We start from the raw sequence: 27,125 nt of genomic DNA, 5'->3' as shown, positions 1-27,125 counted from the left end.
GGTGCAGTGTGGCACGTGCTGGGAGCACACTCACAGCCCCTGTCCTCAACTAAAGCTGCTTTTGGGAACAGCAGAAGCCAGGCTCCTGCTAACAGGCTCCTTCTCCTCTATCCACCCACGTCCCAAAGCATCCCAAGGAGCATCTGGTTATTAGGACAGCTAATTTAGGTGGAAAAGTTCAAGCGACCTCATTAAAATTAAAAAAAAAAAAAAAAAAAAAAGAGGAGAAATCAGAGAGGGGTGGTAAAAGGACAAGGCAGCACCCAGCAGTGAGAGTCATCATTTGTTCATTAAGCAAAAATTATCTGGAGCGTCAGCAGAGCGAACCCTGACGACAGCAGCCCAAAGGGCAGAGACACCGGGGACAAGCACAAGGCATGCCATGAGCTGGGTGTGTGGCAGAGAGCACAGGATTCATCCCTGCTGCCACCTCCCAGCCAGCTCAGGCAGGAAAACCTTTACTCCCTCACACATGCACACTTTTTTTTGCAGTCCTGCTCTGAGAGGTAGATGCGCTCTGCAGGGACTGTGCAAATCAGCCTGCAAGTAAAAAATAGGCTTGAGGAGGTGGCAGAGATGACATCCAAAAGGACACGGATGTTTGCTTCTCTGCAACAAGGAAACCTGTGCTTGGTAAAAGGCTGGATGTCCCTTCTCAAGAACCCAGCACCTGACAGGAGGTGGTTCCTGGACAGGCTCTACGGTCACAGAACACCCAGACATGATCCAGGCACACTGTGGCACTGCCCTGCTCTCACAAAGGTTATGTTCACACCCTGACACTGCTCTGGGTGACCCTGGGACTTGTCCCTGCCCCAGCTGCTGCGCTCAGTGACAGCTGGCCAGGTTGCCAGCCCAGCCCAGCCCCACCAGGCACCCCACAGAGCCCTCCAAAACAGAGCCGGGGGAGACACCCAGGAAGGGCAGCAGTGAGATGCAGACCACCATGTGCCACAGCAGCCTCTCACCTGTGGAGGCAACAACCTCCAGCAGCAAGCCAAGGTGAGACAGACCACAAATCCCTCCTCTGCCTCCCTCCCTCTTCCACAATCTCACCTCTGTGAGGGTTTAGCTCTCCCGCTGATCCCGAGCACCAGCAGCTCCCGCAGCTTAAGGCAAGCCTAAGCCACTGCAAACGCGAGGGCAGAGCGCATCAGCACGCAACTGCTCCACCGAGGGTTAAGCTGATGTGTTTTACTTAACAGCACTTGTGAGCTAAGAGCAGGGATGTGGGAATTTGCTGTGGCTTAAACCAGCACAGGGCAACCTGCTAAGCCACAGCCTCCTGGAGCCCGCAGGACAGGCAGGGAAAGCAGAAAAGGAGTAAACACGGAGCTGACGCCGCCCGGGCTCCTCTGAAACTCTGCAGGCAACAGGGTCTCCATGTATTACACCTCCGAAGCTGAAGCTAAGAAATGACAGGAACGGGAAGCTTAGAAAATCCTCTTTTCTCCAATTTTTTGAAAAGCCTGATTTCATTCCACCTAGTGCACTTAGGCAGGCAGGCAAAACAGACAGCTGAACAGGGAGAGTCGTGTAGTATCATTTCAAAACACATCCCAGGCCACATTCCCCCCGGACTATAATAACGTTTCTGGCTCTTTATAGTCAGGTAAGTCACCCTTCTCAAAAATCAATTTTCAAGGAGGATTCATTCTCCTCTACCTCAGCTATACAAGCAACACCAGGAGATAAGAGTGCAAGAGCTGCTTTCAGAGATTAGTGCCCCTGCTTCAAGAGCTCGGCAGAGATCACACAGGAGGTCAAGGTGTGCACGTGAGAGCTGTTTTTCCTTCACTTATTCAATAATGAAGGGTTTGAGACCTGCAAGCATCTTTCTCCCATCTGCCTTTGGGCACCTAACCTGTTCCAAGAGGTACAAAACCCACGATCACAATTAGGTCTTAAGTTCTCATTGAAAGACAAAGAGAGAACACTGGCATCCTGAGGCACAGACAGGAATCTGAACAGATTCCTGAATTCTGAACAGGATCACATTCTTCACATGCAGATTACTGAGAGACATAGGACAGTCAATAAGTAGATGAGAACAAGTTTTGAAATCTAAGGCAAAAACCAAACAAACCCACACAAACTAAGACAGTGGAAATCTTTTCTTCATCTATCAGTCCTGTTTAAAGCAGGGAAATGATTCGTAACGTATTATACAAACATACATCTTCACCAGACAATAACCATCTAGCGAGCCACAGAGTCAGCATGAGCTGGAGGGATTTCTGGAAGCTGGAAGGAAGGCTAGTGGCTCTTTTGCATATTTCCAAGCTACTTTCTTCCAACAAGGTTTTGGCAGGTCAGAACTGTTACTCTGAAGCTGGCACTCTCACGATGAATGAAAGGCACAGTCTGGCTCTTGCAGGATGGAGTCCAAATTCCCCAGCCACAAGGACCACCTGTTCTCCTTTACTAGAAACTTGAGGAAAGCAGAATTAAGATGAATAAAGCAAGTTCAGCCAAATAGCTGACAAGTCTTCTGCCATCTGGTCAAGGTAGCAGAGATAAAACAAGGTAACATTCACTTCTGCAAATCTGTTTTCTTGAGGAGTTTATTTTCTACTGTACTTCTGCAGTTTGGCCTCTTCCTCACATGGCTATGGTCACCTCTCCAAGCTTTTTCTAGTTCAGGTAGTGGTAATTTGAGGGACAGAGGATAAGTCAAAGGGAGATGAAATGGCTCTGCTTGAAACTTTTGGGCTTTCCAGACTGCAAAAAGTGCAATTGCGTGGCAATGAGCTAGTCTGGAAAAGCTAACGTGGCACGTACAACCAGTTAACTTTCTGCATGAGAGTGTCTGGCATCTCTGTATTAGCATCTTTTAATAAATTACTTTATTTTTATATGCATCGATCTCAGCAGCACAGACACGCCACTGATGGTTACACAGTCAGAAGGGAAAGCTCAGTCTTCCAAAATGCAGGTAGGTCTGCTAGGGCACAGCACTCCCATGTTTTCCAGAACACCCCAAATCCTTTGCAGGAGACTGTGGGCACTTAAAAATAACTGTTCAGGAAATAAATCTCTCATTAAAATAAGGAGAAGATGCTTTTGGCGCATCTATCATTAACCCAAAGGCACCAAAGCAGTGCATTAAGAAACCCACTCGAAACAGTAAAGAAAATAAGTCACAAAATAAACTAGTAAATAGGAAGTTTCCATGATGTCTCCAGTGCAGGATCAATAGCACTGACTCCAGCTGAATTCAGCATTTTATTTATAGGGCTTCCAGCCCTTCTACTGGTAAAGCCTCTGAATAAGAGCCAAGCACAGTTGACACACTCCTGTCCCCAGACCCACAGACAGCCCCAGTTTTCCCACTCTGTGCTTGTTTCACCATTGCATCTGAGTGCAAGAGGCTCTGCAAGCTGCCAGCTTCCCAGCAGCTGCTCCCTGCCCTGCAGGTAAATGGCAAAATGGCCAGCATGAAGCATTTCACTCAGGCTGCTCCCCAGGAAAGCCCTGGGCAGAGGTAGGCTCTGGAGTTAAACTGGCTGAGACACCCTGAGAGAAATGGCTGGGAACAGCAGCAGACACTCTGCTGGTTGCTGTCAGCTCAGCAGATGGAGGAAAGCACAGCATAATGGAAACACCACCAACTCACACCAGCCTGAAATGACTCTGGAGCAGAAGGAGGGCGAGGGAAGTTCAAAGCAGTTACAGAGAGAGGAATCTCTAAATGTTCTGGGCTGCTATGAAAGAAAAATGAGGGAGCAAGACAGAAGGCAATCCTTTTAAGACTGCTGAAAGAGTCTTCAGGAGGGTCTTCTCAGCACTGCAAGGTTCTGGGACAGTATCTTTTCCTATCTTCAACCTTTTGTACTAGCCTCTGGCCGGTAAATGTTCTCAGGTTGTCCTCTTCCTCCAGATACTTGGGCTTCCAAAGGAGACAGCACTGTCTGACAGTGTAGTGTTTGCACCTGTCTCTCACCTAACTTCAGCAAGTGGTCACTACCTATTTTGAGAATGGCTTGAGTTCTCAAAAGTGAGAGAGAATACAGCAGTTCAAGAATAAGTTGCACGGATTTAATGAAATACCTGGAGAAGCAGAAGAGATACCCACCATGTACGAGTATTTCTCTGCGGAAAACAATGAAATGTTTGGTCAACCCTCAAACACCAAAGAAGTCACCTGTAAAATAACCACGGGGGTAGGGCAATCAGGGAAAAGAAGTGACTGCACTTTTTTAGATACTTAGCAATTCAGCCATGAAGCAAGACCCAAAAGAAACTTTTGTTTCAGTAGTTCTTCAGTAGTTCTTCAGTAAACTTCAGTAGTTCTTCTGCCCGCATTTATTCTTCTTTCTTTTATAAAAATCTCCACCAAAGTCAGCACTGGTATCAGCATTCTATCCTGTCTAAAACAAGTGACCCACTCAAACAAAAAAAAAAAAAAATCCACTGAAGGTAGACTCTAGAGCCTTGTTTTGTGGCATAGCTAGCACACGTCCTCTCTTCTTGCTTATCGCTGTTTTGTTCCCTGTAACAAAGCAGGACAGTTTTAAAGGCTATCGTATCTCAGATCACAGCTAAATTCCTATAAACATAGCCTTCAAAAAGGAAGAAAAAAGCTTTAGACTGTTCCTTTTCTTCTGTTACACTGAAATGGTATGAAGGTTTTTTTTCTTTTTTCCACGTAATTATTCTGGTGGGGTTTTTTAGTGTTCTGAAACCCCTGCTTGAGCACATTAGGTATTCAAGTCTCCTGTGCCCTGGCAAACTCAAGGGTGACTGAAGAACTAGTGGAATCATGACAGCACAGATGGGAGAGCGGGGAAGTCAATACATAGGGGAAGGGAGCTTCAGGGGGACTCTTACAGCTCTCATTAACAGGCACACTAGGGAAAGAAATTCCTTGGGAACGACTCTCTACCTGTAGCCTGAGAGCAGAGATGCCCACACCTGAGGCTCCAAGCAGCTGCTCTAGCCTGATTCTTCAAAATGCCACCTCTCTATAGCAAAACAAGCTATACAGCAACATTGTACACTGCTGCCCCAAAATAAGCAGGGAAACTATTTAAAAAAAAAACAACAAAAACCAAACATCCTTGTTTAAGAAAAATGTTCAGTCTTCTACCCATCATTGGGAAAAAAACAAAAACCAAAACAAATCAAAACCACAACATAAAAGAGACAGAAAGCTATTCTCCCATAAAATTCATTGCAAGTTTATTTGAGCACTCGATCATCCTCAGACATTCTGGATCTATTAAGGTCTGGTTTATGCCAGAGAAATCCACACCAAGTGATTTCAGTTAAACTAATGCAGCCTCTTATCCTTGCTGTTAAAACAGATATTTGTATCAGAATTTAATCCATGCACTTCACCTTGACAATTTCAGGAATTTAAGGGTATCCACAAAGGGGTGGGGGTAATGAGGCTGTGGAAAAGACACCCAGGCAAAATGCAAAACTCACTACTTCACACGTTGCAAGTGAAAAGCCAATTTCTTTCATGCCACCAATGCAAATTCGGCCCCCAAGAGTACCCAGAAACAATATGAGAAAAATGGAAGATTAAATTCCTAGGAGGCTGACAAATGCTCCTCCTTTATCCATGGAGCTGCTGAGGCGCACACCACCACAGTGAGAACATGCAGAGCACGGCCTTTGGGTTCCCTTGCTTGGGAACTCTTTCCTATGGCCCACAGGAAGTTTGCCTGTGGAAACACAGGCTGAGAGTGGGGAAGAGGCAGCCACATCCCCGAGAAATGTGTCATGTTCACCCTGAACACAGCAGTAGAGACAGAGTGGGTGGATGTGCAGCCTAACAGGGGCTACCGGCACTGCCTTGCTGAGTTTCACCTCCACCACTCTCCTCCTACCTTTTTCTTCCTTTCCCCCCCTGCATTTATTTTAAGCAATTAGGTCCCTGTGATTCAGTGTTCTTCCTTTAAGGAAAAGAGTCATACATATCTGTTTTCCACCTCTACAGTTCGTGGTGACTTGCTGTGGTTTTGCCCTAGGTGCAGACCAACACACTGCTGAGAGAGATTTTGAGACAGGACTTTCCACTGAACTGTGAAGCACTGGCTCCCTCCTGGAAATGTTATTTCCACAGAGGGGCTGATGCATGCATGGCTGGTGGATGGCAGCAAGACTGTCCCTGCTGGGAGTCAGGCACACCTTAAAGAAATTGTTCCACTAGGAAAAGAGGAAAAATGAGGTCAATGAACTTGGTTCTTCCCCATTTTGCAGTGCACAGCTACCCATGGAGATGGGCAGCACTGACCACCCCAGCCTGGTTTGGAACAACCATATTCCTCCACCGGCCTGTCTGTGGGTCAGACCTGACCTCCCAGAAATGCAAACAACATCACACCTCCCCAGAGCAGAGTCTGACATCTTTATCCATCCAAGCCATGCCCTACCAAGCCAAGAAACCTCCCACAGTGCCAAAGACCTGAACAAAACGAGGTGACCAGCTTACAAATGCTCACAGTAACCCAACAGGAGCTTGGCTTCTCCTTAGCAAGAAGGATGTCCTGATCCTTCTTTCCCAAAATCACCAACCACTTCCACTGACACAGCAGAACAAACCAAAACAGGGCAGACAGCGCCCTGCAGCACAACACTTTCGGGTGGAAAATGGCAGGATTTTCCCAAGGTGTGATCAAAGCCCCTTTCCTTTGCTGGTGGGCAGTAGTACCTTGATGGCTGTGCAACCCCAGGCAAGCACTGAATCACTGCCCTTCCAGCCTTCCTGCATCTGGAACAAAAGCCAGCAGTGCCCTGGGAGAGGCTTTGCTTACTGTCCGTGCAGCAGCTCCTGACACATCCCAGAGATGAAAGGCTGGATTGTAACCTGCAGCCTCAGAGATACACAAAAGGAGGACACAGCCAGCTTTACACACTCGAGAAACTTCACCTCCCTGGAAATATAATTGCAAGGTTTGGGCTATGTTTGTTTTTTCAAAGCCCCCAGTAGCTGTCATATTATTAGAGGAGATTACAGAGCCTCTCTGCTGACATGCTCAATCGCCACACCTGTGAAAACCTCTCATTTTCCTTTTAAATATTTCCCTCCTTCCTGTCTTCCACTTTTTATTGTTTTCATTGTTTCTTTGCAACCTCATTTATCTTCAGAGTCAGCCATTTAGATTTTAATAAAAGGCTTCACTGTCTATCCCCTTTTTTCTTCAAAGACCCCGATTTATTTTGCTGCCTGTTCTTGGTTCCCCCCCAGCCTAATTGTTATTATTTTGAACCTTCAGTAGTTTCCTTTGCTTTCTTCTCCATTCTAATCACTCCCTGCTCCTGTTTTCCCCTCTCTGTACTAAGTCCCTTTCATCCCTCACCTCCCTCTCCGCCCCTAGCCAAGCATCCAAATACACGTGGAGCAAGCGTAACCAAACATAAATATGAAAGGGATCATCCAATTTCAGCAAAATGCTTGCCCCTACCTATTCAAATATTTAACTTGAAATGACTAAGCCCAAGAAGATCATATATTTTTTTTTAACAGACCTCTGCAGGTCTTTAATAAACCTCAGCCTGCACCTCGATGACAGCCAGAGCTGCAGTTGCTGAGCTGTTTCCTATGCATTACAGCAGATTTGCTCCAAGGTAAGCAAGAGGGAGCCCGGGCTCGCATTAGAAGCGAGGAGATTTCATTCCCCAGCTGCTGGTTTATTGAAATTCAATGCCTCCCTCTCACCTGACGCTTTGTTATGCTAACCCCTACCAGCCAGCAAAGATTTCCAGTCCATGAGGAAGGCAAGCAGCCACACTCCCAAGAAACCCAGGGAACTGTGTCCCGCAGGTCACACTGCCATCAAACCTGGGAGCTGCTGCAAGACCTGGGGGTGGAGGTATTGACAGGGTCCCACTGCTCAAGAGGGGCCACTCCTAAAGGAAGGTAATCACTAAAGGCACTCCGTGCCAGGGGACAGCAGGTGATGGCCACATCTTGCACCAGAACAATGCAAGGGCTGTGGGGGGCTCCTCTTGCCTTAGAGGGGCAGGACCTCGTGGGGTTCTGAGCCCCTAGCACAGAGCACCCCTCAGGGTCCTGCACTGCTGTTGCATGAAACCTTGCTATCCTTTAGACACTACACAACCATTTCAACCCTGTGGGCGAGGAGGAGGAGAAGAAGCCATGAACATACCGCTCCCACTGCTTTTTCCATCTTGTAAAGAGTGCACGGGCCTGCAAACCTGACAGAGCGACTGAGCTGGAGGAGTTCAGGGCCGAGCAGCCAGCTGGGACTCAGCTACCCCAGCCCATCTCCCCAGAGGCCTGTGCTGCACAGTGATGTCCGAGGAGAGAAGATTAAACCTCCAGGCAGCTCACAATGCCCTGGGATAAGCACGTGTGGGAGCTGCCGGCCCCTCTGGCTCACCGCTCCGCCTGGGGAAAAACGCAGAGGCACAAGGAGGGCACGACCAAGACACAGACAAGGAAACCACGCCTGGAGAATAACAGAGCCCTCACTGGAGTCATACTGCACTTTGCAACACTTCATTAAAAGTAAACCCTCCTGAAGGGAAGGAAATAGCACCTTTCTTTTCCAGAACGGGGGAAAACATGGAAAAGCTGAACTGTACGTGCCCCTGGGTGAGGCAGTAAGACAGCCTATACTATAAACACCCACCAAGGAGTTTTGACATAGCATTGGCAAAAATACTGCATTTACAGGGTGGAACAGGGCCGCAGAACAAAGTCATTTAACTCTCCATGCCTTCTCCCCATTTCTAGAGGAGACAGAAGGCTGCTTCAAATGGTAATGAAGACTTGTGGCCAATCTGGGTGCAAAACCTCACTGAAAGAGGATGTATCTATTTTTGTTTTACCTATAGTGTGAGTTAATTCCTGTATTTTACACCTGCTGTTTACACCCGCCCTCAGCCATGGAGACGCCCTCAGTGACAGGGGAAAGCCTTGGGAGAAGTTTTGCTGGAGGGACCCTACTGCACCCTTCCAGATGCTGCTGCCCTACAGCAGTGCTGGAAGCGGCTCCTGCCTGCCCAGCACACGCCCAGGCACCACCAGCAAGGACCTCAGGCTCTGCTGGGAAGAAGGTGCCTGCGTTTAGCACCCCACAGGAAAAGCAGGTCTCACCAGTACAACCAGCCCCACGGCAGCCGGCTGCGAGCTCCGCAGAGGGAAAGTTTTCTAAACCACGCCGAACTGCCCGGCAGCCCTCTGGCTGCCTCCCCACAAAGCAGACCTCAAACCCGCCTCTCGCTAGGAGGAGATAAAGAAAATAAAATACACCCGTGTGCGGGCCCATGCAATTTTAATCACACTAATGTCTGCAAAAAGGGGGGGGCAGAGGGGCGGGGGCAGGGAGGGATTACGGTGCCGCTCGTTCGAAGCGCTCCCGCTTGCTCCACGGCTGCGATGCCTTTGGAGCTCCCGGCAGCGGCGAGGAGGACGAGGCGCACGGAGCGAGCGGAGCTGTCTCCGCTGTAGCTGCTGTCAGCCACAGAGCACCCGGGGGAGCCACTCCTGCGCGCTGGGCCGGCTCATTCCACACCGGCACAAGCACCTGGGCCGGGGAGAGCCAGCGGGAGGGGAACCAAGCAGCCTGGAAACAGCGGGAACTTACGGCAGGGGACAGGAGTGAGGGAGAGCAGAGCCGCGTCCCCGTGGGGCTGGGGGAGAAGGGGTGGCACAGGGGCGGGGAGAGAGAGCACCCTGAGCTCCACCGGGAACGGTCTTGCCCCAAAGGAGCAGGGACACCGGGAGAGGGGAAGGTGACGGTCTGGACCAGGCATGAATGGAAGTGGGTGGCAGAGGAACACTGAAAAGGTAATTGTGGGCATCTCTGGGGCGGAAGGAGAAGGCAGCAAGACGGAGCGACGGCTTGAAAAGTGCTGGCTGCCATTACCTGCAGAAGGACCAGGCAAAAAGCTGGAGCTGCAGGAGGGTGATAAAAGCTAGTGGCTTGTGGGGATATAGTTATGTTTGCCAGCTGTGTCAATGCCTGATGTGCTTCAGAGGTGAAGGACGGGAGCTCATGGCACGAGCAGGAGAAGGGGAGCTCCATCTCTCACCTGACCATGCAGCCCTGCAAGCCCCCATCCCTGTCTGTCAGCAGGCCTGCTGCTAAGCCAGCAACACCAATGCTCACCAGCCTCACAAAGGAACACAAAATGCTTAGTAACCATTTGGGAAGTGGTCCATTCACCTCAAGACCTCCCTCGGGGATACCTGAGAGACACCAGCTGCGGGGAGAGGCAGAGGAGACTGAGCTGCTCAGGGGGGGCTCAGGTATTAGCCCACCCCCATCCCCTGGGACCTGGACACAGCTCCCAGATGGGGATTAAAACCAGCTAAATGAGAATTTCAAACACACACCCTGCAGCAGCAAATAATCAGGTGCCAAGAGGGAGATTAACCCTGTGTGGCTGAAGGAAACAAAGGCGTAAGAGCCGGTCTGTTTAAGAAGCTGCTGCTGCTTCTCCCAGACAAATCCAACCAGGAGGAATCTGAGGGCAGTGCCTGCGTGAGAAATACTGATTGCTAGGAAATATAAGCCTCTGATTTCATGCAGCTCCACAACAAGTGGCATGAAGATCCTTGCAATAGCTGCTAGGCAGAGGTGGTGAGTCAGGTAGTCTCCCACCCAGGCTGTACCACAGGATACATCGCCTCAGAGTTTATTTTAGCTGATGAGCAGACCACAGAGCCTCCTGCAGCAACCCCTGCTCTGCCAGCTCCCAGACCTACAGCAGACAGCACCCTCAGGCACCGACTGCCATGCCCTGACAGATGGGCAACAGCTCCTCATCTGGGGTCAAAAGTGACACAGGCCATCGATGGAGCAGCGGTGCTATGGGGATGTCCTTCATAGGTGAAGCCTGATTATTTTGGGGACACACACACCAGCCAAGCTGGAGGGGTGGCTGTACCTGCAGAGCCAAGAGCGGTGCCCTGGTCAGTACTGACTCCTTCAGGGGTCCATCCATTCAACACCAAGATGGCAGAGAAGGAGGAATTGCTCCTCATTTGCAAGCAGATGCAGCAGCCAGTGCTCCTTTTGGGAGGAGGCTCTTCCTGCACTCTGCAGGCAGGATAACAGCTGTGAGCGACATGCATGTGCTCCTTACTCAGGCTAGCTGTGTGTCATGACAGGTTTCAAGAGACATATCCCTAATGCTCGTGCTGCTGCAACAGGAACGTGGTTCCCAGTCAAGCAGCCTCCAGCAATACCACCTTGGGCTGTGATCTTGTCAGGTTTCATAAGCTTAATCAGGCTCTGCTCTGGCTGGCGTACAGGGGTTTCACAGACAGCCTGGCTGGCTGTCCTACTGCTCCACGCAGCATCCCTGAACGCTCAGCAGCACTGCTGAGTCCTGGCAGTCAAGAGGAGAACTCACATTTCAGTCTTGTCAGCTTCAACCAGAAGATAGTAAGGGACAGGATGGGTGGCCCTGTGGGCATCAGCTCAGTGGACCAGTAATAGAGCTGGGATTGTGGCGCCTGGCTCCAACTCATGACACTTCAGCAGTGATAGAAAGCACCTTCTAGCCTGTCAGTGAGAGATTCGAGGAGGGAGGGGTTCTTACAGGGGCTCCTGGGGGCACACGTGTCATCTAAAACACCTCATTAGTGCAAACTGCCCACAGCTATCCAGCTCAACTTCTCCCTACCAGAGCACCCTGCGGCCTGAACATACCACAGGAGACAGCACGTCCATCTTGCTGTTCTGGTGATCTGTGACAGGGCTGCCTGCAGGAACTCACCCCACTGCTGCCACGGGGCAGAGCTCAGCACCCACGCAGCCCCCGGGGCCAGCGCTGCGCTTTTCACAGCAACAGGCTCCGGCTACGCCCGGCCCCATGGGCACAACCCAAACCCACAGCACTGCTGCCCAGCCCAGCACGCCTCTGGGTGTCCCGGCTCCTTCTCTCCCCTTCCCTCCATCCACATCAAACCCTCACCAGGAGGCTCTCTGAGCAGATGAGATGTGAGGAGCCCGGTGTCTCCGAGGATGGGCACGCAGGACACGCTGCTCTGGCCGCAGACACGAGGGAGCCGGAACGATCGGAGAGTGCCGGGCACCAGCGTCTCACTCCCCACTGCTCACCGTCCCCGTGACTCACAAAGTCGCTTCAAAAGGAGCTCCTCAAAGCACCATCGCTGCCTCTGACATCCCAGCCACAAAGGGAGAGGGATAAAGGGTAGGAGGCAGCAGTGCAAAGGTAATTACTGCATCCTGACAGCCCTGATGGAAGACAGCACTGAAACCTCCATTGTCTGCTCCGGAGTCAAAAGCCTGAAACAGCATCTAGGGCACTCGAAGGACACATGGAAAGGGTAGGGGAAGCGCTCCCACAAAGCCTTGCAGAAGGAGGCCGGATGGAGAGGGAGCCACATCTCTGGAAGTTCTGGGGCCTCCTCCCATTGCAGGAGGGAGCAGGGACACTCCTTCCACCCCAACCACAGTCCCTCTCTGGTTATCCCCATTTCGGCTCTCCCTGCTTCAGTACCTCCAAGATGCCAACCTACACAGCCCACTGCTCTTAACAGCACAAAACCTCCCATCCAAGGTCTTCCACCTGCCACTTCTACACTCCCTCCACCTCTTGCCCTCCCAGTGCTGCTGTTCCTCCTTTTCTTCCTGCTCCCTTTTTTCTCAGCTTTTGCTCAGTTTTTAACCCCCTCACCTCCATCTCCCTCAGCCCACTCACTCTCTGCCTTCATTTGCTCTCCTTCACGCTGCCCAGCACTGGGATGACCACAGCCTTCCCTCTCCTCAGTAAGGGCAGGGGTGCCAAAATCCCCTATCCCACAGCAGCCAAGGGGCTCCATCCTTGCCTCAGCTTACCCTGCACCCCAGGACTCTGCCTGGAGGCAGGAAGCCCTCATGCAAAGGGATGCTCTTCCCTGCACCAGTCCTCTGGATGTGCTCATACACTCATCTGGCTTCAGCTGCTGTACTCGAGAGGGGCTGTTTGGATGATGGTCAGTGCTCCTAACTTCTGCAGAAGGGAAGACACTGGAAGCACCCCTGTAGCCCCAGCGCACCTTTCACACTGTCCCACAGCACCTGCCCCTCTCAGGGAAGCCCTTCTGGCCCATCCCCACGACAAAGGAGCTCCTTCAAAGCACAGAATTTCTCTGAATTACGGACTCGTGCCCCTGATAACGCCACCTCTCCACCCGCTTTCCCTTCCCCACAGCAAAAATCACTGTGCCAGCGCTCCTCCCTTCCAGCCCCAGTGCCAGGTGGGCCACCCATCGGGCACAACCATCACCTGCAGATTTGCAAGGAGTCCTGTCTGTGGACAGGTGGCATCAGTACACCTGAGAGAGCTCAAAAGGTGACAACAGACTGCCAGAGCACCTGTGGTCATCTGCGGCACGCTGATGCAATTTTTCAGTGGACACAGAGCCCAGCATTAACCCTCTAATAAGTAACTTGCTGCTTTTAGACCTCTTCGCTTCCATGCAGCAGCACAACGCCATCAAGAAAACTCTACTGATCTCTCCAAACCTTCTTATGCTCATTATGTTTGGCATCACAAGTTACAATCAGGAAATGCTTTTGGTAAGAAATGCCTTTATAAAAATCTCGCTCTCTTGAACAGGCAGCTAAAAATGAAGGATGACAGGGTCTGAGAAAGTTAAGTGCTCAGAGCACATTCGTGCCTAGCACAGAGGCATTCCTGTCCAGAAAACCCTGCCTGCCATGACACACTTCCCCAGGGCAGGCATCCATAGCTCTACATTTCTTTGGAGAGCCCTAAGTTATCATTTTAACTCTCAAGCAGCAAGGAATAAAGCCCTGAAGGGCACAATATGTTGCAACACAACGTCAAGGAACCGGAGCAGGGGCAGAGCATGGACACTGAAGGGCATCCAGCCCATTAGCACCAACTCAGCCATCCACAGATCCCTTAAGGCAGAGGCTCATTCAGACTTCAAATGGGGAGCAGAGCAGCCCCACCTCTTGCCTCCTCAGGGTAAAAATCACGCTTCTCTCTGCATTCTAAAGCGCCTTTGTTTGGGTTTGCCCTGTTAGCTCCGGCTTTTCTTTGTAGGCTCTCTAGAAACATCTCGGGTTGACAGCAAGGGCAAGTGGGGCAGCTAATCCCATTCCATTAGCGTCCTCCGAAATACTCCAAGGGCCAGGATGCTGCCTGGGTGCAGGTGGCCAGAAGGCGGCTCTCACTAAGACAGCACGACTTCTGGATGCGTGTGCACACACACCCAGCCCCAGAGCCGTCTGCCATCAATAAAGCCTGCCAGAGGGAGGGAAGAGGATAAAGAAACAGCCCACATGTTGGCTCCAAAGGAGATTTTTCTCCTACAGGCACAGCTTTCCCAGTGCCAAAGGTCACCACTGCTCCCCTTCTCCGAAGGTGACACAAAATTCCTAAACCGGGGGGAGCAGGTTACGTGTGAAACCAACTGAGCACCATCCCACAAGGACCAGGGAGGGTGGATGGGACACCTCCAGCCCCCCACCCCTGCTCCTGGGGGCTGCAGCAGCACAGCCCCTGATACCCCAGGGGAGCAGATAAAAGGTTGACAGAAGCCATCCCCTCCTCATATGATGACCCAGCAGTGCCTGCAGCACTCTCATGTTTCCTTGCAGCCCTCCTTCCCATCGCACTTCCCATTTATAAACAGCTGTTTGGCAGTATTACTAATCAGTGCTGCATGGAATAATGTTACGTTTCCCACCACATTACTATTTTATCTTCTACCCTCCCCACCTCCAGCTGCTGCTTTTCTTCCACCACCCCCAGCCTGGAAAGCAATAATACATTTCTTCATTTTATTCAGGCTCTACTTCTCTGATAGCACAAACAATTTACTTACAAACCATGCAAGGGAAAAAAAATCCAAAAAAACCCACCAGAAAGTTTTTTAAAAATTAAATACTGTTAAACCCACTTAAAATAAATACTTGCTGAAGGAATATCAGCTGGAGACTGCTCTCTGACTTATAATAATCCCACTGCACCCAGGGAAATCCTCTTAAACCTATATCAGATAAAGACTGTAAAACTGTTAAGAGGGCTAAACTGACAGGGCAGACACAGAATCAAGATGGAAAATTTCTCTTCCCAACGTCTCCTTACCAAGGGGCAGCTCTGTCCCAGTGCAGGCCAGGTTTCTTTCTCAGCATAAAGCAAAAGCCCTGCACCACCCGGAGGTGAAGGGAGAGGGGAGAAAGGCCAGTCCTGCCAGGGCTTTGGGCTGAAGGAGGAGGAACAGGCTGCTGTGGGACTCTAAAGCACCAAAGAATTGCCTTCCCTTTCCCACCTCTCCTGTGGGTAGCAGAAGCAGGGCAAGAGACACTCTGGAGCTTTAAAACTGAAGAAATCTCTCCATCCCCCTGCTTCCCATTCTCCCCTGGATGCTCAACAGCAACATGTCTAATGAGAGATGCAGATTCCAAATCATCGGAGCTAGGGGTGGGACAGAAGCAGTAGGGTTTCAAGTTTAGTGCTATCTTATCTGAGATGACAAAAAGGAACTCAGGTAGATTGGTAATTTAGCTGCTAGGAGATACTGGGCTTGTGCTGCTCTGCAGTTTGCCTGAGCTCTGGCCACCAGTTTGACTTTGTTGGTTTTGTAGTTTTTCCATAAGAAGATGTGCATCCACACCACAGGGAGCATTTTGTGGCACAAAGCTGAGCAATGGGCACTGCACTCATCTTCTGCTACGAGGGGTCTCCTTTGTTCACCACCAGACCGACTTGTTCTCCAAGAGAACTCAAGGAAAGCATCAGCACCAACAGCAGAAACAGCTGCCCCTGCCTCTCAGGGCACCACAGCAACAGAAGCGCAGTGCAACCAAGTCTTAGGGGCTGGAACTAAAGAACAAATAAAGCGATCCTCCAGGGAAAACAAATTAAAAAAAAAAAGAAAAAAAAAAAGAAGAGTGGGAGGAAGAGTAAGCACAGCGGAAACCTCCCCAGGGAAGCACAGTAGGAAAAATAGGCAACGTGGAAGGCGAAGTTTTCGGCGGTAATCGAATAAGCGGCCGCTCCATTGCGGGATTTCTCAGTGCTGCAGCTGGCTGGAGCCACGGAGACCGTATTCCACTTTCAGAGTTCACTGAGCAATTGCTAAGGCAGGGGACGGGTGCCATATGTTACCAGCTGCGCTCACAGTCGCCGCTTTCCCCGTTTAACGCCGAGAGGTTCTTCGGAGGCACACGAGCACAGGAACCCGCGCGCTTTGTGCCTCTCCCCCGCCACCCGGCACTCCAAAAAGGCTGCCAGAAATGCCAACAGCCTCTGCCAGTGACACTGGGAGAGGGTCCCCATGCCAGGGAGCCACCAGGCCGTGCTGGCTGCTCACTACCCAGGCACAGGTGGAAGAGATGGGTGTCCCGGAGCTCCCCTCCAGCCCCTGGAAAGCTGCCGAGTGCACAGGAGGTAGGAGGCAGGTACCAGGCTCTGCCCATCCCACTTTACAGCCTGCTGGCTCCGCCACCTGCTCGCCCCAGCCCAGCCCGGCTCCTTCTGGCTCCCCTTTTGTGCACAGTGATTTTCTTTTTATCTTTCGGAGCTCCTCTTGGTTGTGCCTAGAGTGAAAAAGTAATCATTTGGGGGAGAAAAAAAGGGTTTGGGACTGCCCAGACAAAGTTAGGAGGAAATGTTGAATTCATATGGGAGATAGCATTAAGCTGTTTGCAACACCAGACAACCTTTTGCCCCAGGCTTGAACCTAGGATGCTGAGTAACCCACTGGTGGTAGAGCTGGTCTTCAAATGCACCAAGATTTTTCTATCCTACTTGAAAACCTTTGCATCCTATACCTCTTCTCAACACATTATGTCAATATACACAAACAGCCTATGCCACCAATCCCTCTGTTCAGGGGGACAGACTGAAAAGCATCCTATAAACCATGACAATTATGATTACCAAACACCTCATTTTACCAGGAACTGGGAAAGCACATGGGGAGGAGTCAGCAGGAGAAGCAAAAAAAAGACGAGGTCTGAGCAGGGTTGTGTTTTCAGCAGCTCCTTTCAGGGCGGCAGAGGACCCCCAAGTCTTGCAGCCTCACTGACACTGAGGAGGCAAAGGGCTCAGCAAAGAGCAAATGCCATATTCCCATCAACCTGAGCGACGCCTGAGAGGAGCCAGACACGGCTCAAGAGCAGACTGGAGGGCACGACTGGAGCCTTCAGGAAAGAGGCTTTTGCAGGAAAGGCTGCTTTAGTTTTCAAAGATCCTTTTAGCCGACTGTCCTGATGTTACGATTCGGGCTCGGCGCTGCACAGAAACCCACCCAAGCAAAACACCGCAGCTCTTTACAGTCTGAAGGCGAGTCAGCATTCGGGATTCCACGCCTGCCTTCCTGACAAGGAAGGGACATAGAAAGTCTGGGAAGGAGAGGGCTCGTTTTAAAGACAAGCCCAGATCTGTGAGCAGAGGGCTGCGCAATTGCCTGAGGCCGTATTAATTTACATTTTTAGAACACATTTTTTTTTCTTACAATGCATCGGTACAAGTGTACAGATATGTCCATAAAAGGACACGTATTCTTACCGTAATTGTTCTCCACATTCTAGCTAAATTTAAAAAAGTACCTCTGCCTCAAAGGGGACAATACAGGAAAAACATGTGGAATACACTGATGTGTTCCAAATGTGTCTAATGCCAGGTTTTTGAGAAATGGGTAGGTGGATGGCATTAAAAAAAAAAAAAGAAAGAATCAGTTCCCCAACTGAGAGCCCTTCCCACAAAGCATGTCATGCCACCGAGTCGCTCGTGGTTTTGAGGGACAGGGCAGAAAGGCGAGGGAGGGGAAGAAAAAAAAGAAGAAAGAAACAAGAGAGTGGATACAATGGATTACCCATTTTTTAGGCACAGTCTGCCCACAATTTGTTCCATTTCTCCTGCACATTCAGAGGTACAGAAGTGATGCAATGTAATATACAACAATAGGAAAGTATAAATCAGGCAAGCAATTCCAACAGGAAAGAATAGGAGATGGCACTCTGCAACAAAACAGGAATAATTGGAAGTGTTCAGCAGGAAAATACAGTAACATGGGATGAGATAAAGACACACAAAAAGAGCGAGCACTGTCCCACTACGCCAGGACGTGCTCAGAGATTTGTTACAAGCCCTCAGCTCTAACTTGACTGGTATCTCTACAGAAGAGTGGTTCAGGAAGCACAAGGAATAACCAGCCCATGCAACTCCCTGCCAGATTGTACATGACTAAAGCACAGGGTTGCCTGTGCCGGGCTCCCACGCGCCTGCCCACGGCACTGCGGATCACCGGCCCCCCAGTCTGGCAGTGCCTATCAGCCTCACAGCCTCTGCCAGGGGAAAACTGGGTGAGCTTAGGCAGCTACACTTCCAAGATAGCAGAAATGACTAAGCAGGACAGGAGATGAATCCTATTCAGCATTATTACCAGGCAGAGCTGAAATATAAGCCTTTGTTTTTTAACTCCCGCTATCTGAAGAGCTCAAAGCCCATCACAATTATTTAGCTTAGACTTTGTGAAAGGCTTGTGTGCTATTATCCCTAATTTTACCAGCTGGAAAACGGTGAGGGAGATGGATTGCACCATATCCAGGGACATGCAGCAAGTTGGCAGCATAACAGGGCCGAATGCCTGTAGCATCACAAACCAGGTGCAATTCTCCACGCCTGTGGCCACAGGAACTGCCAGAGGTAAATATGTTTACCCCTCCCCACTCCTCCCCATTAACAGACAAATGCTTCCCTTCCATTCATAGCAGGAACAGAAAGAAAAAGCAGGGGAGCACAGGCAAATTTTTTGGTGAAGGTTACTACAGAGAGAATTAGACATGTAAAGGAAAGCAGTAAGAACAAAATACCCTGTATCTAGTTGCAAAGGACCACCTATAAGAAGGCACTGAATTTTTTTTTTTTTTTTAAATCCCTTTTTAATGTCAGCTAAAGGGTAATTTGAAAGTGAAGGACATTTTACTCCTCTGGGGAGCTAATTACTGCAACAAGCACAGCCCAAACAGGCGAAGATGAATGTAACTCACACAGCACAACACCAATCCTGCAGCTCACTTTGGTGAACTCACACAGCTTGGCCAGATAAGGCACACACATGTTTGATGGAGGCAGCCAAGCCGCTGAGACAGACTAGGAAATTACGACATCTGTGCTTAGGATTTCCAAGTTCCACCTTCATACACCAGAGCAGAGCAATGGAGAACAAACTCCTGCAGCCTCACTAGAGGAATAAATACAATAGGAAATATAACAAATTTGCCAGGGGGGGAAAAAAAAAAAAAAAAGGATGTAAAATAGGTCCTTGGTGTTCTCTCCCGATTGAGATCATCAACGTTACGCCATCATTTAGCTCTGACCCGCCAAACTCCTTTATCTAGCACCAACCCTCCAAAATACTGCCTAACAGTGGTTCCTCTCTGCAGTGCAGCCAAGTAGCTCATCACAGGACAATTCAGGGTGGAAGGGACCTTGGGGGTCTGTAGTGCAGCTACAGGGTGAAGCAGGGTCAGCTGTAAGGTCAGACAAGGCCACTCAGAGCTTGATCCTGTCAGGTCTTGAAAGCCTCCAGAGATGAAGCCCTTGCAACCTTTCAGGACAGGCTGAATTGCTTATTTCGATTTTTGCCCTGCTGCTGCTCATCTGCAAAAAGCCTGGTCTCCTCATGACACAAGCTGCTCACTCAAGTACAGTGACAAACACTTTTCCCTGCCTCTGAGGTGAAAACAAAGAAGAAAAATGCAGCAACAGAAAGAAGAGCCCCCAAAGACTTCTATCAAAACTGGTAGGTCCTCGTCTCTGAGACTGCCATCTCTCTCTCTTCAACACCCGCCTCAAGCAAAGCCACCTTCAGCCCTGTGGACAGCTGGAATAAACTAGCAGCCACTGAGGTCCACGTGCCCCACATGGAGAGAAGCGACTGCTCTCATTCAGGCTGCCAGGAGCAGACTGTGCTCTCCCAAATCCAAACTGTGACGTGACTTTCTCCCTCTACTCTACGCACAGACAGATCACGTATGGCAGCACTTCATCAAGAAGAAGGGAAGCTGCTGGCAACAAGCAGCAGCAGCTGGCATGGGATCATAAAAGTTCTTTTCTTTTCTTGCCTGCTACATACTCTTTCGCTCTCAACAGAAAGATCCTGGAGGTTTTTGGCGGCAACTTCAACAGAAGAGAGAGACCTGCTTCCTTCTCCTGAAGGCTTGTATGAGACACACGCAGCTCCTTTCTTTCCAGTGCTAAGTGTCTGGTCCGCACAAATCTTTCTTCCACCACCCATGCCACCAAAGCCCCTCAGACACACCCTACACACATCCTCCCTGTCCCTGCCATGGGCTTGCAAGTGGCCACACAGTTACGTGCCACAGCTGCAGGGCACAGAGGACCCTGAAGACAAACTCCTAAAGGCATGGTATAAGCACCCATGGACTGAGTCCTGGTCTGCAGAGAGCTGCAAGTGCCTTGGGAAGCTGAGCATTAGGAGACAAGACCTCACTACAGAGCCACAGCCAGCCCTGACCTCAGGCAGGGAGGCAGATAGATCTTCACCCCGCAAATGCCCTTGCCCACCATCACTCACAAGCTTGGCACGGTGTAGAAACTTCACCACAATGGGGCTACCAGCCAAAAAAACCACACAGAGCCCTGGGAGCCATCACAGGTTAATGCAGGACACAGGAGAACAAGGCAGAGGCCGAGGCACCAACCCACCCAGGCAGGAAGAGACCAGTGAGAAGCAGCAGAGCACCGAAGTGTGACCAGGCTGATGGGCCAGCCACTTAACAGCACCTAGCTAGCATGAAGCCTCTCTGCCCCCTGTGACCTAAGCCTGGCTGGAAGAAGGTCCTGGTGACCATCCCTGCAGCTCCACAGCAGCTCCTGCCCACTGCAAAGGCAGCTGTGTTTGAGTGCTCCCTGTTTCTCAAAGTCTGCACTGACATTGCTTCTTCCCAGTCGGTGGTACCCTGGGGACTGTGGTCTCCTCCCATCCAAACCCCTTTCATTTTCTTGCTTTAACTTGTTTAGGATTGATGCTGTACAGCTGCTTCCCCCAAAATAAAGACTAAAAGAGCTGCCACCCCCTCAAGTGCTTTGAAACCTTTCCTCCTGCTCTATCACTACCTGTTTAAGAAAAACCTCAAAGCCTGATTTCGTCCCTCAAATCACTTACTCTGAAAAAGATCTCAACGTTTTTGGGAGCACAGATGAAAAAACACTAGAGATAAAAGTCTGAAACTTCTGAAGAGGTTAGACCTGGGCCTCTTCACTGTTATCTAAGTAAGGGTACAGGCACACAAACAATTCATCGCAGAGATATAGTGGAGTACAAATTTGCAGTGACTCACGCTCTTTGAAGGAACTGCCATGTGCTCAGTTCTACCCTGCAGCAAAACACAAGTTTACCCATCAACAGAAGAAGCACAAACCAGCACCTCAGTTTGCACAGCACTCCTGCAGCTTCACCGACTAAATTACTGCAAAGAAACCTCCTCTTCTGCCCAGATTTCAAGAGCTAAGAAAAGGGATCATTCCAATGACAGCCTGGAAAACACTGTTGCCTTGTCAGTGGTGATGCTATGCTTCTGGGATGTTGCTTTCCTTCACCTGCAAATCCTTTGCTGTCCTTCTTAAAAAAGTGAAGGGACAGTCCACATTCTTATCACAGCCAGCAACAAGCAGACCCCAATGCAGCTGTGTGTACTGTCCCCAGACCTACGATTTAAACAGTCCAACTTAAATTTTTTAACTCCCTTCTTCAGTACACTCAAGAGTCTTCCCAATTGAACCACAAAGTCAAAATTCCCACCAGTTGCTTAGAAACCTGATAGGGCAAGCCTCCAAAAGCAGCCAAGCCTTCAGCCACTAATGCCTAGCTCAACTCTAACATGTAGGATCTCTCTTTAGTCAACACAGAGAATGATGCACTTAATTTAAACAAAGATGGACTGCTCTCTAGATTTGTTCTTTTCTGTCTTCTGATGGCAGATATTGTTGGACCTTTGGCAGTGAGTCTGGTGTTAAATGGGTGGCAGACAGCTCATAAGATCTTCCAAAATATTTTCCTGCCACCCTGAGCAAAAGAGCATGAACCAGCCTCAGCAATTCTGCGTCAGCCTTAGGGAACTGAAATCTGAAAGCAAACAGAGTTGCCGACTTTGTACATGGGCTAATCCTTTCTCATAAATCAATCACAAGGCCATGGTTCCACAACATCCTGAAGAGCTGCACCCCCTCTTTTTTCTTTTTTTTACCCCACCTCTCTCAGCACCTGAAACTCAGTCTGAGATGTCCTAAATTCTTCTAACACATCTTGCAGCCCAGGCATAACTCCATCATCCCCAAGATGCAGCTCAGAGGGGGATGAGAAGAAGAGCAGTAAGGCACAGAATTGCTTATTTTTTAAGCAACTGAAGGAAACTGAAGACTGGTGAAGAAGATTAAGCCTTGATACATAGGCTCACATGGCAGAAGACCCTTGAACCACATGACTGGCCTCATTCCTAGCTTCAGTGAGATTAGCACTTGTGTTGCATGCCTAAATTCAGATAAGAGCCTCACAGAGTGCCCGGAGAACACTTCTTACGCCAGGCCATCACAGACATCAGGTCCTCAAAGGGGTACTAGATCGTGGCCAAAGTCTCAGTGACGGAAAAGGAATCCTGGGCAGTGACACTAATAATGGGAGAGGGACAACCAACCGTGCTTGCTGTCCATGAAGTGGAGAGAAGTGTACTTTCAATCCAAACTGGCATGTCTCTGAAGCTGACAAGATTAACTTTCAGCAGCCTCTGGGCCCTGGAGACACAGCCTTCAACAATACTCAGATGGCACGAGCAGAACACATCCCAGCTGCTGTGCTGCAAGCTAAAATGCCCCAGTGCAGACAGCAGCCCCATGAGCTCCAGCTCCCATCCAGCTCTCCTGTCAGAGGGCTGCATTATGAAGGTGGAAAAGGGGAGAAACTCCTCCTTCAGCTCTTTCCTCAAACCATGGGACACAACAATTCCAAGGTCCCAGAGCAGCAAGCCTAAAATCAACACTTCAAACTCATCCACTTTACACATAAGTGGAGCGAATAGAGATGCTAACAAATCTGTCTCCCTACAGGCTTTGCTGCTGCCAGAAAAGAGCCACTCAATCTAATGAGTCAATTAAAAGTTCGTAACTGGATGAAAGGAGAAAAAAAAAAAGTTTGGTTCTTTTACTGAGAAAATGAGAACAGTAACTCTTTTCTGTACCTCTTCTTGCATCTTGCCTGCAGAAACAAAACCAGCCTGAAAACCCCCAACCTATAGCTGAGAGCTAAAATTACAGGAAAACGGAAAGGACATGTGATCTGCCCAGCTCTGCAGAGAGGAGCCCATTTCCCCAGAAGACCTCACGGTCCAACAAAGTTGAGGCCAGCACCACTTTCCCATGGATGGGACGCAGAAGGAAGGCTTTCTGTAACGCCCTGCCGTCTACACGTCACTGCTGGGAGCACTCTGAAAAATTCCGTTTTTGTCAAGAGTTTGGCCAACCCACAGAAGGGAACCTACATGGATGCACATGTTCAAAACGCAAGTGACCCCTAAGTCACTCCCAAAGTGAATTTTCAGAAATGAATTAAGCTAAACCAAATTAGGACCCAAAATCCTGAGCGCCAAGCATCCATGAAGGGGCATAATGTGATTTAACTAATCCACTAAAAGTTACTTTAGATCAATTTTCTTGAGTATTTCCGACGCATGTAAGCCTTGAAGCCAATGTCTTCCAAGCACTGCTCATGGGTGGAGTCTAGAGACCCCCAAATCCTACTGGTTGGTAGCTGTGGGAAGGCAAGGACAGAGCAAAACCAGATCAACCCAGCTCAGCCTCCCCAGACTCTTGGAGGAGCTTCCCTCTGCCCAGCTACTGGATATGCTGACCGTGCTCAGTTCCAGCTCCCTGGCAGAGCAGCCCAGAATCCATCCAACCCCACCCTGCCCCAGGCAGGTTTTTCAGCGGGTGTTGGTATCAATGGGTTTCACTCCCCAAGGTGACTTAGCAGCAGCAGCGCTGACTCAGTCTTGTTTAAACTGCAGTGGGAACTGCAAATCCGGACACCTAAAGCAAATTACAGAACTACAAATAAAAAACACAATACTCAGGTGTCTACCCAACCAGTCATCAGATGGCAAAAAAGGCACCTAAATAAGCACCTACACCCATACTGTGGAGCTTCACCTGAGAGAGTGACTGTGACTTTCCTCTGAAGAAAGAGGCCAAGGCCACGCAAGCTGGAGGCAAGAAGCTCAACCCAAAGGAAGGCTATTGTGATTAAAATCATATCCTGGCTCCTTTCACACTGGATTTCTTGTGTCAACACAGCCTGAACCAGCAACACACCACGGGCTGGACAATGTCAAAGTGGTTTCCAAGCTGCAGGCTCACAGACACCTCCTAAGGAAAGCAAGCCTGCTTGCTGTCTGTGGGCTTGAATTTGCTAGAGGAGTGTCTGTGTTGCAAAGGATTTCTTCTAGAGGTCTTTCAGCCAAAGACTTGGATGGAAGCTATTTGACTGCTGTTAGCTGAGTTAGACACTTCAAATACTGTTTTGGGATACAGAAAGCAAGCTGAAGCTTGAAAAGGTCAAATCTTCTAGTCAAAGAAGTGCCATGGAAATACTCCAGACTTTAAAGTACCTGTTTTCGATTTTTCTAACAAAAAAAAAAAAAAAAAAAAAAAAAAAAAAAAAAAAAAAAAAAAAAATCCTAAACGAGCTTCTTTCTCCACACTCATCAACTGACAGCTCAATCTGCTCAGTGGTTTCAGGATGCATTCAGCACTGCTGTAAGAGCCTGAAGATGACCATCTCTCCTGTTCCCTTTTAAGTGCTGCTCATTACTACTCCTCTCTTCCCTGCTCAGTTATTTCACCACCTTTGGCAAACAGCTCTCTCCTCTGTGACTTGCGCCGTCTGATTCAGACTCCCTGCTCCTTTCCCTCTGTGTAAATCAGTTCCACGTCCGTCTTGCTTTCAGCCATGGCTTCAAACATTGCTCTGCCCAGCCGTGCTGCGTGGTTCTTCATTTTTATGAGGGCCTTATTAGCGAAGAAAGCTATTTCCTGTGCCTCTAAACCGTGATTTCCTGCAATTCATTCCGTTGTGCCACCTACTCTCCACTCCAGTTCTCCCGCACAGGATTTTTATCTGACAGCCTATGCAGGTCACACTGCACGTGGGGAGTGGTTCAAGGGTTTGACATCTGTCTTGGGTTGCAGTGGAAGGTGTAACTAAAAGCATGTATTCTATTATTATCTGCTGAAACTGGCGGGGGAGGTGTTTTCCTCTTCTGCTACCCATTCCTTGTGACTCCCGGGAGAGGAGGAAAACGTCTTCTGTTAATGGGGCAGCTGTTAAAACCAGGTGGAGCAGTGTTCTTTATCTCTTCCACAGCCCATCCCCCTTCCGGGGGATATCTGCTGTTAATGGGCCATTGAGGCTCACTGCATGGCTGATACAATTACATCATTCCATTGGAAGATGCTCCACCCAGTGGGAGGAGCCAAGCATTCCTACCTGGATAAAACCTGGTGGCAAGTTCAACAAAGGAGACCTGCTTTCTTCTCTTGAAGGCTTGTATGAGACACACCCAGCTCCTTTCTTTCCAGTGCTAAGTGTCTGGCCTGCATAAATCTTCCTTCCACATCCCATACCACCAAAGCCACTCAGACACACCCTACACACATCCTCCCTGTCCCAGACACAGGCTTGCAAGTTCTGAGATTCAGAACATCAGGACAGCCTGTTTTCCACTGGATTCCCAGAGGAAGACCAGACCCATCTCGCCACCACTGGACTTACAACAGAACCACATCTGTCCCTCCAGGAGGACTTAATTGGTCTGCTACCAACACCCTGACCAACAGGGTGTCAGATTGTACTCTGACTCTGTCAGTCTTGTCTTTTTTTTGTTTATATATTTGCCTTTTTTTTGGTACTACTACATTTTTATGTTTAATATTCCTAGTAAAGAACTGTTACGCCTACTCCCATATCTTCGCCTGAAAGCCCCTTAATTTCAAAATCATAGTAATTTGAAGGGAGGGGGTTTACATTCTCCATTTCCAAGGGAAGCTCCAGCTTTCCCTGGCAGACATCTGTCTTCCCCAAGACAACCTCCCACCGGCCCAGCCCCACCGTGAGCAGGACAGCTTACCCACGAGGTTCATCTTGGCGCTGTAGCTGCCGAAGTACCTCTCGTCAGTGTTGGGCGTGTGGCACTCATACTGGCCGGCGTCGCGGTCCTGCAGCTCGGTGATGTGCAGCAGGACTGCGTCCCCCTGCAGCCGCTCCACGAAGATGCCGCGGCTGCGCACGCGCTGGGTGTAGATGGCGTAGGGGAACGAGGGGTCCACGGTGCTGACGATCTGCACCTCCCGCTCGGGCGCCGAGGGCAGGTAGATGGACCACTGGAAGTTCTGCTCCGCCGGGCCCTGGTAGCCGCTCACCTTGCACCACAGGGTGACGTGGGAGCCCTCCGTGCGGTACAGGGGTCCCTCCTGCACCGTCACTTGCCGCTGGGCCAGTGCCATGCCTGTGGGAGGAGAGGAGGAGCCCGGCATTACTGACCAGCAGGCAATCCCCACACCTACACCCAGATATAGCCTCGCCTTCCCACGGCCATGCTGGACAAAGCGAGTCCTCACACCCCACTTTCAGGCTCTGGTACAGCATCCCCCTCAGTCACATTGCAGAATTCTTGCTGACTCAATGGAAATGTTTTAAAAAACACCCCACGAAAGAAGCAGCTTTGAGGTAACATAAACCCCTTGTTTGGAAATGGTAAGAACCCAAGCGTGAAAGGGCAATGCACCACACAGCAGTAACAAATGAGAAACTCAAGGTGACAGGTCTTTGTTTTCAGTACTTTTACTTTCCAACTCTCACCACCCCATGGAGAGAGGCCCATGTGCAAGCCAGCGGGCTACGCTCCCTCTTCTTTGGTTGCTGGGCCACTCAATTCCAAGGCCTCAGGCACTCGTCCTTCCTCAGCAAACCTGCCAGAGGCTCTAGTTGGTACAAAAATCCCATTCTTTTTCCCGAAACCCAGCACACCTCCTCCATTCTCTTTCATGCTTGTAAAGGCACACAGAGAGGTATCAGGTTCACGGCACTGCCTCCCCAAGTCTCTTTGAAAGGTGTGCATTTAGCACTCAACAAAAGCAGT

General features: G+C 49.8%; 1 protein-coding gene across 4 annotated transcripts in view; it reads right to left on the bottom strand.

The window, feature by feature from the left end:
- IGSF3 (immunoglobulin superfamily member 3) overlaps window positions 1-27,125 on the bottom strand; it is a 94,136-nt gene that overhangs the window by 40,242 nt on the left and 26,769 nt on the right. For all 4 annotated transcript variants that reach the window (XM_040054690.1, XM_040054689.2, XM_040054692.2 and 1 more), the window contains one exon: window positions 26,115-26,492. In XM_040054690.1, the coding sequence (XP_039910624.1) occupies window positions 26,115-26,492 (378 nt within the window). The remainder of the gene's footprint in view (window positions 1-26,114; window positions 26,493-27,125) is intronic.

Source organism: Hirundo rustica, chromosome 2 (genome assembly GCF_015227805.2).
Source record: "Hirundo rustica isolate bHirRus1 chromosome 2, bHirRus1.pri.v3, whole genome shotgun sequence".
Taxonomy (NCBI): Eukaryota; Metazoa; Chordata; class Aves; order Passeriformes; family Hirundinidae; genus Hirundo; species Hirundo rustica.
The sequence above is the reverse complement of the archived record's forward strand: the minus strand, read 5'-3'. Positions and strand labels throughout refer to the sequence as shown.